Below are 14,371 nucleotides of genomic sequence, written 5' to 3' on the forward strand. Positions count from 1 at the left end.
AACCATTTTATTGTGCTACATACCGTTACCATGGTATAAAATTACTCCTAACAAGCCCACACACATACAAGTATGTACATGCACAAAAGACAGACCTCAGCAGGTCACAGCTCTCAGTTGAAAAGCATGAATTCCAAACTACATCACTCAAACAAATAAATAAACACACATACTGTACATACACAAAATCCCAGGACTCTGTCTGCCCTCTGTTGTCCTTTAACTAAGTGGGCCATTTCAAAAGGACACATGTCCTCCATCTTCCACAGACTGTTTTTTCTCTCTCGTCAAGGGCAGCCGGCCACGTGTCATATTTTACCCTGATCTTACTTTGATGGCCTGTCTCTTTTCTCCTTCAGACAACACATGCACACACTCGGTGAGAGATATCCATCCAGCCTTCCCTGCTCTCCACACAGTGGTCTGCTCTCCATCTCTCCTCGTCTAATCTAACACAGATCAGTGGTTTAAACGTATTAGTGTACGAGGTGAGGTAAATCTCCTCCATTCACTAACTCTGAAAAATGACACTGCTGTAAAAGCGGCAGCCACAATCCAAGCATTAAACACGTGTGCGCATTTACACCAAGACGCAGTCAATAAAGCACTCTTAATCACGGAGGTATTCAACAGGGAGGAGAAATGGAGAGGGAGAGCGTGTATCCTTGAGAGATGTGGAGGGCCGCACATCTATCAAATCTCCGCTGTGAGCGCTGGACTGCTTGTATAGACGAGGAGGTGGGGTGGCAGTCAAGTCCAGGAAATAAGAAAATGATTAAGAGTGATTTAATGTCACAGAATGTGGAGAAAACGCACATCTGTCCGACAGAGAATGATGTTATTACACCACCTTCCTTGCGCCTCTTTGCTGCCTTTCTCTCGCTCTCGCTGCAGTTTCATCTCTAAGAGTGATGAAGCTTGTATATAAACTCAGTGATTGGAAACTGGGAGAAAAGCCACAGTGAAGAACTAACACGAGGAGCCCACATCAAATCAATACAATTTGCGTCAGGTTGAATACTGCACTCGTAATGAAATATGGCCACACTAACCATTACAACAAAATTAGATGGGGACACTGGGATATCCTCTGGTACATCTGGATGCATGCAGACTGTTTATGAATTAACTACTGCATCGATTTCAGTTTGAAATAGTGTGTGGCCACATGTACACCTTAAAGTCATAGTTTAACAAGTAATGAAAGTTCTCACATCCTCTACTCACGCCTCAATCCTTTCCAAACCAATATGATTCTTTTTTCTTCCATGGAAAAGGAGTTATTTAGCAGGTTGACCAGGCTAAACTGGAAAGACTCACTCATTAGCTTGCCTTGCACCGTCTCAAATTTGCACAGAATTCACACTCCCTGTCATGACGATATACAGTATGTAAGAACCAGGGGTTAAATTGGTCTGAAACAAAATGGAATGGCATTCAAATAAAAAATATAGTGGCAATCTGTTGGTCAGTCAAGTCCTTCCATGCATGCATACATTTATACAAAATTTTAAGTATTAGCTTCGCTCTAGTCAGTCAGTCAAACAGAAACGGAACAAAAGAATGGTACATATCAGGAAAATGTCACTTTTGCACTTAAATTTTGCTTTGTTCTTCACATCAAGCTGTCGTTTAAATATTTGGAATGTATGGCACGTTTAAATGGACTACTTCTGTGGCTTCTGTTTTGATTGTAGCTTGGCAGCCATATTTATTATTCACTTTCATTGTATGGAAAACAACATCTGGATATTCTGCTAAATGTATGTTGTTCCACAGAGACTAAGGGTGTGCTCACACTAGGCACGGTTGCCTTGAACCGAGCCCGAGCGCGATTATCCCCACTCCCCTACTGGCCTGCACTCACACTTCCAATAAACATTCCGGGCTGGAGCACGCTTACGTCATGTATGAAATAACGGAGAAAACCACTTTCGCTAATATTCTGCCAAATAATTAATTTATAATTTATGGTGTGTATTGATTTTCACTTATATGTATCAGAAAATTATTATGGAGGCAGCTGACGTTAATGAAATAACTTGCAGCTTTACTTGCAAACTACATTTCCTGTTCATCAATAAGGTAAGAACCAGAGCCATTATAAACCTAAATATACTTCAATTAAAAAGTATAAATTGAAAAGTGTATTGTAGTAGTAGTAATAGAATATGTTTGCGGTCGTAATGATGACAGTAGCGCACACAAAATAGTATCTGTTCCGTGCTCCGGCGCGGTTAGCGCTCACACTGCATGCGTACCGAGCCCGAGCCCAACCGAACCGTGCCCTGGCCCACCTCTTCCAACCGGGCCAGGGCCGACTAAACGAACCGCGCCCGAGCGCAGCACGGAGCGCTCACACTAATCAAACGAACCAGGCTTTGGGGGTCAAACGCACTCGGGCACGGTTCAAAACGCCTAGTGTGAGTACACCGTAAATCATGCATGTTTGAAAGAGGGAGCAGATGAGCAAAAAAACTTCCTTTTTGGGTGCACAAACTATTCCTTCAAGAGTCATACTCTGATTTTCAAGCGCAGATACAAACAAGTACACAAACAGACAGACACACACTTGTACATATATCTCACCTTGGCATTTCCCTCCATTTGTGGGGTCTCCATAGTAACCAGGTAGACAGATCTGGCACTGCAGCCCAGTTGTGAGATTCTTGCACTGCTCACATACACTGCCATTAACACACGTACTGTGCCCGTTACATTGGCATGCTGAAACATACAGTGAGAGGAGTGTGTGTTCATTTGATTGGACTGTTTTCACACACAACATAATTTACAGGTTTGAGCATGTGTGTTTTTATGTTTACCTGGGCAGGTTATGTAGGCCCAGTCATAGCCCTTTTCCCTTGAAGAGATACTGGTGTCCAATCCCCTCTCTCGGCTCTGTCTGCTTAGGCTCCTCATTGGTCCACGGTATGATCCCTCAATACACTGACCCTGACCTGTGTCTGTAAGGTCTCCGCACCAACCACAGTCAGGATGTTCCAGGCACTGACCACATGTACGATGACCTGAACAGTTCTGAGCTAGAGAGAGAAGATTTAGATCAATTTTAGATCAATTAGTACAGGATAACTGAAATAAATAATAAAGTGGAAATACCAAAATTACTAATACTAAAAGTGAAAATAAATAAAAATAAATATGTTTTCTGAAGGATCATGTGACACTGAAGACTGGAGTGCTGAGAATTCAGATTTGAGAGTATTGAAAAATATTGAGTGCAAAAAAAAAAAAAAATCCAAATCTTCCAAACCATACCTTTATTTTACCCAAATACACCTATACACTTATACACCTAAAATAATTATTTATACTTCAGAGCAGTTGAGACAGATTTCACTGGGAATAGCAGACATTCTTCACAACCAAAACAACATTCTTCCTTAAGAAGCATGCAGATGTATTTTTTAACATCTAGTGGGCAAAAAGTTACATAGTGTAGCTTTAATTAATACTGTAATAGTTTATAACTAATACTAAAATAACACTGGTAACCTTTTAACTAAACAATAAAATATCAAGTAAAATCACTTTGCGTAAGCGCTCAGGCCATCAGAGAACATCTGCTTCAGGCTAGCAGCAAAACTTTTTGGTTATGCATGTAAGATCAGATACATACTTGTCAAGATCAAACAACGATAAAACAGTTTCAGCTTTGCTTAAAAACTCCACCTCTGATTAGAGGCAGCCCACACACATGGGCCTATTTACAAAGGGTCTGTCTTCAGCGCAATCAACCAGCTATAATGCTTACCACTGAAGTGTGGATGAAATATGGCATTTAAAGTGATGTTTTTACAGTCAAGCAAACAATTATTTGTTTGGTCCAACAGAAAAGACCACCACAGGAGCTGTCTTATTGATCTCCAGCAGATAAATATAAAAAGTCCAGCAGTGACAATCACTGGAGCTGACAGAGAAGAAGAGAGAGAGAGACATGAAACAAGAACAATAAAGACCTAGAGACCCAAAACATCAGCTTATTTTATCTAAATAACCCAAGACGAAAAAAATAAGAGAATGCAAATGCATTTTCACAGTCTGTCAGTGAAACTCGCAAGACTGCCAGATCTATATGCGAAAAAACAAGCAAAAAGCAATATGTTAGCACCTCCTAGAAGTTGCAGCAACTCTTAGTTTATATTCAGAATTACTCTATATCAGTTCTGTTGCAAGCATTGAAATGTACTCTGACTTACTCTGTGTTAGTATCTGACCTTTTAATTTCAAAATAAATCCTATTTTGTGCCATTACATTATGAATGTGTATTCATACAATGTGTCTGACATTCAAGAGTGCTGGACATTTGAGACACATGGGACAGTGTCATATGATTAACATTATCTGTGCCAGTAGAGGTTTTCTATAATAAAGTTTCCTGAGCCCCTCAGTAATGACCTCCTTTCATTTTTAGACATTTGCGTGTGTGGGAGCAGAAAATGTATGCAGGCAATAGGGACAGAAGCAGCATCCATCAATGTACCCCTCGACCAGTCCCGTCTAATGGGTCCTTAGACAGTGTGAGGGTCAAAAAGTGTCTCAGGGTTAATGGTGAGGGCAGATTCTAAGAGATGTGGAGTGTATCATTAAAAACAGGGCAAAAAGGCACTCTGAGGGAACGACACCACAGTCAGTGTGATACTCAGAAGTGAAAGTAAGACAGAAAAAAAAGAGCTCTTTGAAGTGCCACAGTGTTTGACCTATCTTATAATATTCAAAAATGTGCTGTTTGGAGACATTAGGAGCTTCTATTTAGACATTTTAAAGGTAAAGTTTTATCATCTACAAGAAGTCTTCCAAGCCATTATCACAACGGCAGGTTATTAAATTGAAAATATTGTTCATGTGTGCAAATAAATTAAAAATAAAACATAAAAAAACAAAGTTTAATATTTAAGATTAAAATGTATTAATATTAAAGTTAATATTTACAAAATTGGTAATAATCAAAATAATAACCAGAATGAACACCAAAACACTGACAGGATGAACTGAAGCTGTTCTGATTACTCAAGGATGTATACAAACATCTTATATCAATAGCCAGGTTTCCATCCAAAGTTGCAAATTTAACTTGTGCGCAAAATTTGAATATCGATTAAAACATTTGCGAACAAGCACCGTTTCCATCCAACGAGTCAAAGAGAACAAAATCATCACTTCCTGATAAACTGGCACTATACATCACTAAGAAAAGTAGGAGAAGCTACTGAATATAATAATTTTCCTATATAATAAATTACTTGCACCTCAGAACCAGCAGACGAAACACAATGAATGCGGTTATTGTTTTCGGAGGTGGATGCTGCTGTTTGGGAACGCAGTCGTTTAACAGTTCTGGGAGGCAATTATACAGAAATACTTTGATGACAGACTTTGCTCGGGCATTTCCGAATGACCATATAACAACATTTCAGATGCTGTGGAACAAGGTCGGTCCACTGGTTAGCAGGATTTGCCGTCCCATAGCGCAAAGTCACATGGCTTTTTTGATGCGCTTGGAGGAATTTATTCGCAAAATGCATTTCCATCTCCCATTATTCGCATTAACCCTTTTTCGCACAAGTCAAAAACCACCTCAAGCAAGCGTAAAAACTTTTTTGCGAATTAAGGCATTTTTATTTGAAATTCAGCGTTTCCATCTCTCGATTCTGATGCGATAATTCAAAATGCGCACAAAAGATGAAATAATACATCACATGGGGAAAAAAAGAGATTTTAAAAGTTTTCTGACATATTCTGTAGAAGTTCTGGGGATATTTGCATGTTCTTTTGTATTCTTGATCTAGATTTCAACAGCACACAGATGTGTTAGGTCAACTCTCTACCCAGAAGCTCCTCACTCCTGCATTATCATGCCCAGTTTAATGATTCATTTTGCCATGCCGTGCATTCAGCACAATCACAGAGGTGTTTCATAATTACAAACACAATTCTCATCTCTTCCTCTCTCTCTTTCTCTCACTCACTACCTCCTTTCCCTTTTTGTGTTTTAGCAAGAGATATGAGGATTATCTTTAGCCAAGGATACCTACACATTCATTACATATGCAAATCTAAATCACAACATTCTCAATGTTGTGATTTTTTTTCTAAAAAGTATCACTTGCCTACACTTAATAAACACAATGATGGGTATTTACACAGATTCAGTATGAAGTTTCACAAAAGGTCATTACAAATTGCAAATTAAGTCTAGAAAAAAGTCCTTATTATAACAAAGAAAGTTGCTAGTGGCACTGGTTCAGATATTAGACTTAAAAAAAAAAAAAAACTCTGAGACATCTCCAGAAGCAATGACAACTGATTTACCTCTGTTTTTCATAACTATATGTAGGGACATTATTTGCACCATAAATTATCAATAAGACATCAATGTAACTCTATTGTTTCATTCCTTCAAATGAAACCTTTAACAGAAGTATTAAAATATGTATAAAATTAACTCTAATTTAAAATCTGTTTTAGGCATGTCTGACCTAAAGCCAACATGAAAACTCGGTCTCATGGAGAGGTCTACCAGGGACAAGGATGCCTGTCAAATAGACTGCAGTCAGGATTAACAAGCATAAAGTGAAAGATTAAAAGATAAAAGATTTTAATAGTTACTGCTGGTCTATGTGACTTTCTGAGAGAGGAAGTCACATGCATGCATGACCACGCAGATATCGAGGGAGGCACATCCCCTCAATATTTAAAATAATGGGTTTTGCAAAGACTGATCGCAAGTCTTTGGATATGTGATCTCGAAATGGCCATGTAAAATAAAACAGGTCACTGAAATAACTGGAGTCATCATCTCATGAATTCAGTGAATATAGTTTTAATACAAATGCTATTGATATTTCTAAAAAATTAACAGTAAACATCAGTTTACAAATGGTGAATTAATAAAAAGAAATTAAGAACCACATGCCTGTATTTTAAACCTATTCTTTTTTTTGTATAGGGTCCTTTTTTAAACAATAATAGGGCCCTATAAAATGTTCTTAATTTTTCTGGTAATCAGATGAAGGCATAAAACATTAATTTAATTTATCCTAATCAATTGAAAATTAAACCCTTTTATTTTTTGGCAAACAAAGTACTGCACAACAGAGGTTTACTGTTAAAATAAAAAAATAAAAAAACAGATGTGATTATTCCTTTAAAAATAAAGATTTATTAATATTTATTAGCAGTAGTAGCATTGAGTCTTACGACTGCTAAATAGTAATATATTCTGACAGTAGAACGTTAAACTAAACTTTTATTTTGATGGGTTGCCGTGAAGAACTTCCAGCTGCTGTGTATGTGATATGACGGTAGATTTCTCAAATGAAACGGTAAATGCTAATGAAGTGACTCTCAGAGCAGCTGGACATGACATTCGTGTTCATATCATCATAGAGTGAGATGGCAGAAAATGAAAACACCGCGAGCGTCATCCGCGCTTTAGTATGTGTGTAGTGAACAAAAAAGTGCACCGCACCATCCGCCATTCATTCATTGCGGAAATCATGGTGCCTTATGCGTGATATCAAATGCTTCCGCAGATTTATAGTATTACTATAGCATTTCACCTGAGCATTGCGAATTGCGCGTATGGCCATCATAAGTGCTGAATGAATGACAGGATTTCTGTTGTAACATCGCGCAAGGTAAATAAGGGTGACATCTAGTGGAGAAGACTAATGATAAGATTCACGTTAATCAGATCTTGTTTTAAATGTGTGCTGAAATAAATACTGGAAAAGATCGATTCGCGGCTTTTGAGAATCGATATCGAATTGACGTCATTTAAAAAAACGATTAATCGGAAAATCGATTTTTTTGCCCAGCCCTAACCATCACCTGAATACTGATCACGCGCACATGTCACAAATCTGCAATCATCATCAGCTCCCCTTCAAAAGCACACACCTCACTTCACTCCAGTGTCCGGTCTCGTTTCAACGAAGTGGACTCTCTCTCTATGCTATCCGTGACATACATTGAAAGACTTACATGCCTGTTATACTTACCTCCTGTGTTTCCTCCAGTGTGTTCTCCTGTGTTCCATTCCCTAGTTCGGTCCAGTCATCAGCTCCGTGAAAACTCTGTGTACTCTTCAGCTGAGGTTTGTGCAGTCCTCTGTCTCCCTTCCACGATCTCCTGTGAGGACCAAATACGGTGTTACTCTCCTCATCTTCCTTAAAGACTGATATAAAGCTCAAATACTCACCTGCCCGTACCATCTGCATCTCTTGCTGAAAATAAACACCCTTGTATTTTTCTAATCCTGTGTGAGTCTCCTTCCGTAACAACCATCAATGGTGGTAAAAATGTTCCTGAAACTCAGGAACGATTTGAAGGTGGTCATGATCTACATGTATTGCATATGCGAAGTGGTCTTATAGGTGGTGTTCCTAACACAGTCAACTCTCAAAATCAAAAACATGATTGGGATCAAGGTTTAAAAATATGCTCAAACAGACCTAAGATCCTACTCCAGCAAGGTGAAGATGGTAATTCTGAAAGTTGTGCCAGTATGTGTTGGACCATAGAAAGCTGCCTTCAACAAAACAGTCACTGAAATCAGCCCAAGATATTGTTGGGACTCCAGAGTTTGGCATCTCTTACTTTTCATTACCACATTTTTTTACCATTCCCACACTTGTCAGATTACCCATTTTCTATAGTTAACTTGAAAAAGCGCTGCAGGTCCTTCACTCCAAGTCCAAAACTTGCCAAGAGAAGAAAGGTTAGTCAAAGTGAAAAGCCTGTGTGAGTCTCCTTCCGTAACAGAAGACCGGACCCCAAAGGGATTCAGCAAGAAGTAAGCGGCGTCCCCTCTCCCCGTTTTAGTTCCGTTTTTTTTTAAGTTTTTTGTTTTGTCCCTGTTTCTCCCCACGGCATGCAATCTGCTGCGTGTTTCTCCGCCCTCGCTCGCCGGGATCTCCCCTTCTACGAGTACGCCGGGGAGTTCTGCAAGCTCGCCGCAGTTCACCCAAGGCAGCCGGCAGTTCCCCAGTCAAGTCAGCCAACTGATTCCCCGTTGGGCCCGGGGAGGGCTCCTGACCCCCAGTTAAGCCCGGGGAGGGCTCCTGACCCCCATTTAAGCCCGGGGAGGGCTCCTGATACCCAGTTCTGCACGGTGTCGGCTCCAGCCCCAGAGCTCGCTCCAGTGTCGGCACCAGCCCCAGAGCTCGCTCCAGTGTCGGCCCCAGCCCCAGAGCTCGCTCCAGGGTCGGCCCCAGCCCCAGTGCGCCCTCCAGTGCCCGTTCCTCCAGAGCGCCCTCAAGAGCACGCTCCTCCTGAGTGACCACAAGGATACCTAGTTTTCCCCAAGAAGATTTGGGGGGGGGGGCACCTGAATATTGATCACGCGCACCTGTCACAAATCTGCAATCATCATCAGCTCTCCTTCAAAAGCACACACCTCACTTCACTCCAGTGTCCGGTCTCGTTTCAACGAAGTGGACTCTCTCTCTATGCTATCCGTGAGATACATTGAAAGACTTACCTGCCTGTTATACTTACCTCCTGTGTTTCCTCCAGTGTGTTCTCCTATGTTCCATTCCCTAGTTTGTTCCAGTCATCAGCTCCGTGAAAACTCTGTGTACTCTTCAGCTGAGGTGTGTGCAGTCCTCTGTCTCCCTTCCACGATCTCCTGTGAGGACCAAATACGGTGTTACTCTCCTCATCTTCCTTAAAGACTGAGATTAAGCTCAAATACTCACCTGCCCGAATCATTTGCATCTCTTGCTGAAAATAAACAATATTGCATTTTTCTAATCCTCTGTGTGAGTCTCCTTCCTTAACATAGAGAGATTGTTTGGATATTTATTCTTTTGTAACGGTACTCTGGCTTACCCGACCCTTGCCTGTTGTACGATTTTGATTTTGGATTATCCCTCTGAACCTGATGTTTCTTTGTAAATATTTATTGTGAATATTGTAAATAGTTATTGGGAAAGTAAGGAGTCAGATGCCATCTTTTGTTCCTCTGTGTGAGTCTCCTTCCGTAACAATTACTGCTTCTACTGTATATTTAATCAATGTTCATTGGTGAGCATAAGAGACTGACCCCAAACGTTTGAACAGTAGTGTACATAATTTAAATGTTTTGTTTTTCTTATTTTTTTTCTTTTAGGAGAGGAAGTTTTCTAATGTGGACAGTCCAGTGACAGTGACTTTAAAAAAAAATATATATATATATATAAAGAGAGAGATAGGTTATAATTTGTTACAGTTTAATACTTCTAAGATGTTATAATATTATTTTTTATCTTTTTGTACATGTATACTAAGCTTTAGCAATATTGTATCATTTACAGTCATGCCAATAAAACAATTTTGAATTGAATTGAATTGAATTGAGAGAGAGAGAGAGAATTGTTGCTGAGATAATTTTTGACAGAAAGGATGAGGATGACAGAAAAAAAGAGCTGCTCACCATACAGACTTACTTTTTGCCTGAAGAACATACACACATTTGTCTGTGTGTTTAAAGACTGAATAATAACAAAGACTTTAGAACGTTTTTGAAAACAAAAAAAGACTTCAAATTCATTCGTACTGTAACAGTACAACACAATGGATGCGGCCGACGTTCAACATGCTGGTGCAATGTACAATATGGTATTTCCATTATCTCAACTTCTAAATTCAAAAGGCTATATTTGCTGAGAATATTGAGCCAGTGAAGAAGTTAATTTCCATTTTGATTAAGTGTATATTATCGTGCTGTCACACTTTCTTTATCTCTGTTTGGAGCTTTGTTTAAATATGAAAACTGCACTTTCTCTAATTAAATTATCCTCCATCACAACAGGTACATCTCTGGGGCCTTTCACACCAAAGATTCACCCAGGAAAATATATGCTTTGCCCATGAACTGACTCCTTGGAGGAGGAAAAGATATCCAGCAATTGACTTCCATCAGAGAGCTGACCTTAATGATGTTTATTGTCTGACAGATCGCCTCAATGAAATACAACCATCAACATCCAACTTAACAATGCACTGGAGGCCTTTAGTCCCTGCAGTCCAGACAAAATCAATGTCCAGCACATCCACAGAGAAAGAACAGTAATAACTGTGTAACTCTATAATGGCGAATGGAAGTGGAGGTCATGGTCTCAGGGTCTCAAGGCCATGAAAGGCTTCCCACTTCCTGAGACACTACAGACAGGCAATTTCGCCTATCAGGTTTTTGCAGTAGTATTTTTTTCTGAAGAACTATGTTGGTTATTAAGCATTATGCCTCGCAGTTGGACTGCATTTCTATTTTTCATTTTCGTCCCCATTGCAGCTGCTCATTTACGCAGCATTATGATGCCAGCTCCAGTGACTCTTAATGCAGAAAGAAAGAATGATTCCATGCGTCTACAAACTTGCTGATGACTATACAAGGTAGGTCCGCACCAGCTACTCCTACACTCTAAAAAATGCTGGGTTAAATACAACCCAGTGCTGGGTAAAATAGGGACAAACCCAGCAATTGGGCTGTTTTACTACCCAGAAGGTTGGGTTAAACATTTAACCCAACCGCTGGGTCAAAACAGCCCAATTGCTGGGTTTGTCCCTATTTTACCCAGCACTGGGTTGTATTTAACCCAGCATTTTTTAGAGTGTAAGGCTTTTCTGAGACGATTACCATCAGTCATCTCAGATACTTTGGCATGATTCTGTGTTGTTTTGGACCACATGATATCGCTCTTGTGTATCGGGATATTTCTGAAAAAGAAGGAACTAAAGCAGCTGTTAAACCATAAAGTGACTGAGCAGTGATCTGAACAGCCTCAGACTCAAGACGCCATGCTCATCTAACGCATGATGCATATAGAAATGGCAAGGCTGAAATCACCGGTTCAAATTTGATTGGCTGGCTTTACACAACTTCAGAAATAAAAGCACTTAAAAACATCTCAACAACAGAACTGCGTTTACAAGGAACTGAACTGATAAAATGAATCATTTATATGAAGGAATATTCTCTAGATTTGCCAGATTACTGACATCAAATCTGTTAAAATGTATTCAGATTTTCTTTTTTTTCACAGAGACAGCCATGCCATTATTTTACTGCAAAAAAAGAAATAAATAAACATTTGGGGGTCCAAGCCCCACATATCAGGTTTGTTTTCCGATTTTCTTATTATTTGTATTATTAGTATTCTTTTTCTGCCCTAAACGTGTCTGTACCTCAGAAACTTAAGTCCTAGAGACACCAAACCTAGTGAAAAATCCCAGAAATCCTACTGCGAGCGCATGCTCACATATCCATCTGACACTAGATGGCACTATAATAAATACATGCGCATTTCTGTTTATATTTCTAGAACTGTAAAATCTAAATTCTTTGAAAATTTGTTATTCATTCTTACATTTCATTTTTGTCTATAATTTTTTTCCACAATCTTTAATTTTCTGAAAAACGTCTAAACTCCTTCTAATCCTTCTATCTAAACCATTCATCCGATCGTTAGCAAATTTTGCACACAGCAACTCTTGACACACTGCAAATTTGAATGAATTGACATATATCTACAGAACACAAAGTCCAAACTTAATGAATCCTGACAGACATAGGTAACCGGACAAGTTGTTTGCTAAGTTGCATGCCAAGTTGCGTCAAATTTTACCAATAGGTGGCACTACAACGGAAAAATAATGTAACTTCACAGTGAAAGAAGATATTTTTAGAAATGTCTCATTTTGTTGTCCATACAATGGAAGTCATTGGTCACTAAAACTGTTTTGTTATCAAAATTCTTCAAAATATCTTTTTTGCATTCAACAGAAAAAAAAGAAATTTGCAATGACAAGAGGGTGAGTAAATTGTGACAGAATTGTCATTTTTGGGTGAACTACCCCTTTAAGTCTTTTTTTTTTTTTTGCAGTGTTGAATTTGTTTTAGAAAACCACACCACTGACCGGCACATAAAAACAAAACAAATAGTGTTTAGTCACTTTACATGAAAATCAGTCTCTTGCTGTCTAAGCAGGCAGTTCTTGGTCAGAAAACCTGCGATGCAGACCAGACTTTACACCACAAGTCAAAAGTCTGAATAAGATGAAAGGTCTGAGACTAAGATCAGAAATAATTTTATCTCTTTGTTCAGGGTCTCTGTCTCATGTGCAAGACTAGACAGACGTTGATCATTTATAGATTATCCAGTGGAGGCCAGTCAGAGTTTGACAGGAGTTTATAGTGAGTTTGATACCTGCCTGTGCAGCAGGCTGAGCTTTCACAGCATCTGCTCTCTCAGAACTCAATCTCGCCTTAGGCTCACAACAGAAGGGAAAAATGAGAAGGCGGAAAGTAAGCAAGTTAGAAGCTGTGTGTGTGTTCACCAGAATAGTGTGTACTCATAGCTCCAGCTTCTAGTCTGCCATGTATCTTAATGCGTGTGTGTGTCCTCGATGGTACAAGAGTGCACTCACCACCACAGTCTCCAGTTTGCCACTCAAGGCACTGGCCGTATGGGAAGGAGATGACATATGCATTGGAATCCACACAGCGCTTGGTGCTGCCACACCACATGCACTCCATGGCCTGGCTGGTGCAGTTGGCGCAGCTGGTTCGCAGGGCGCAGGGAATTTTACATGGAAGCACGCCAAGGTTTGGGCTCACTGAGGGAGGAAAATGCAGTAGTCAGTATTGCAATGACCTTTAAGCAAATTACATCATTTAAAATACTGGGCAAAAATGTTCAAACTATAGATAACTGAATAACTATTAAATTCCATTTCCTGATAAATATACAATAGGGTCCAAAAGTCTGAGACCACTAGTGAAAATCTGAACTGTTTTCATTTTACAAATTTAATGCAAGATTTTATTACAAATGATATTATCAGCATTGCAATGACTGAAAATTTGAATTGATAAATTAACATGAGTTTCAGAAATGATGGCCTGCTTTTCATGCAATGAGCTGCATGAATCAGTTATATTTAAATATTATTTATATACTACTATGTTATTTATTAATATTTTGGATTAGCTTTCATTTTCATATTTTCAGTTTTCATTTTAATTTTAGTAATTCTGTTTCAGTATGTGCTTTTGTCATTTGTCAGTTAGTTGCCAAGCAACCATTTCTAAGTTGTTTATTTTTTAAGTTTAAGATTATCATCTAATATTTATATTTTATTTTATTTTAGCTTTTTATAACATGCAAATTACTTTAAATCATTTTAATTTTCTTTTGAATTAACAATAACAACATGAAATCCAAAGGTTTGTGTAAAACCCGGTGATGAAGAATGGAAGCAACATTTATAAAAGTCAGACGATCAATGTCAAAAATTTTACTTTCATTAGTAACTGAGAAAAAGATTAAAAAAAAAAAAAAAAATTTTTTTATTTTACAAAATAAA

General features: G+C 38.9%; 1 protein-coding gene across 1 annotated transcript in view; it reads right to left on the bottom strand.

The window, feature by feature from the left end:
- LOC107698718 (attractin-like protein 1) overlaps positions 1-14,371 on the bottom strand; it is a 286,058-nt gene that overhangs the window by 217,688 nt on the left and 53,999 nt on the right. Inside the window, exons 15-17 of the mRNA XM_016499821.1 lie at positions 13,433-13,621; positions 2,826-3,044; positions 2,590-2,727 (exon numbers count right to left, since the gene is read on the bottom strand). Of these exons, the coding sequence (XP_016355307.1) occupies positions 2,590-2,727; positions 2,826-3,044; positions 13,433-13,621 (546 nt within the window). The remainder of the gene's footprint in view (positions 1-2,589; positions 2,728-2,825; positions 3,045-13,432; positions 13,622-14,371) is intronic.

This window comes from Sinocyclocheilus anshuiensis, unplaced genomic scaffold (genome assembly GCF_001515605.1).
Source record: "Sinocyclocheilus anshuiensis isolate Anshui unplaced genomic scaffold, SAMN03320099.WGS_v1.1 scaffold1015, whole genome shotgun sequence".
NCBI classification, from domain to species: Eukaryota; Metazoa; Chordata; class Actinopteri; order Cypriniformes; family Cyprinidae; genus Sinocyclocheilus; species Sinocyclocheilus anshuiensis.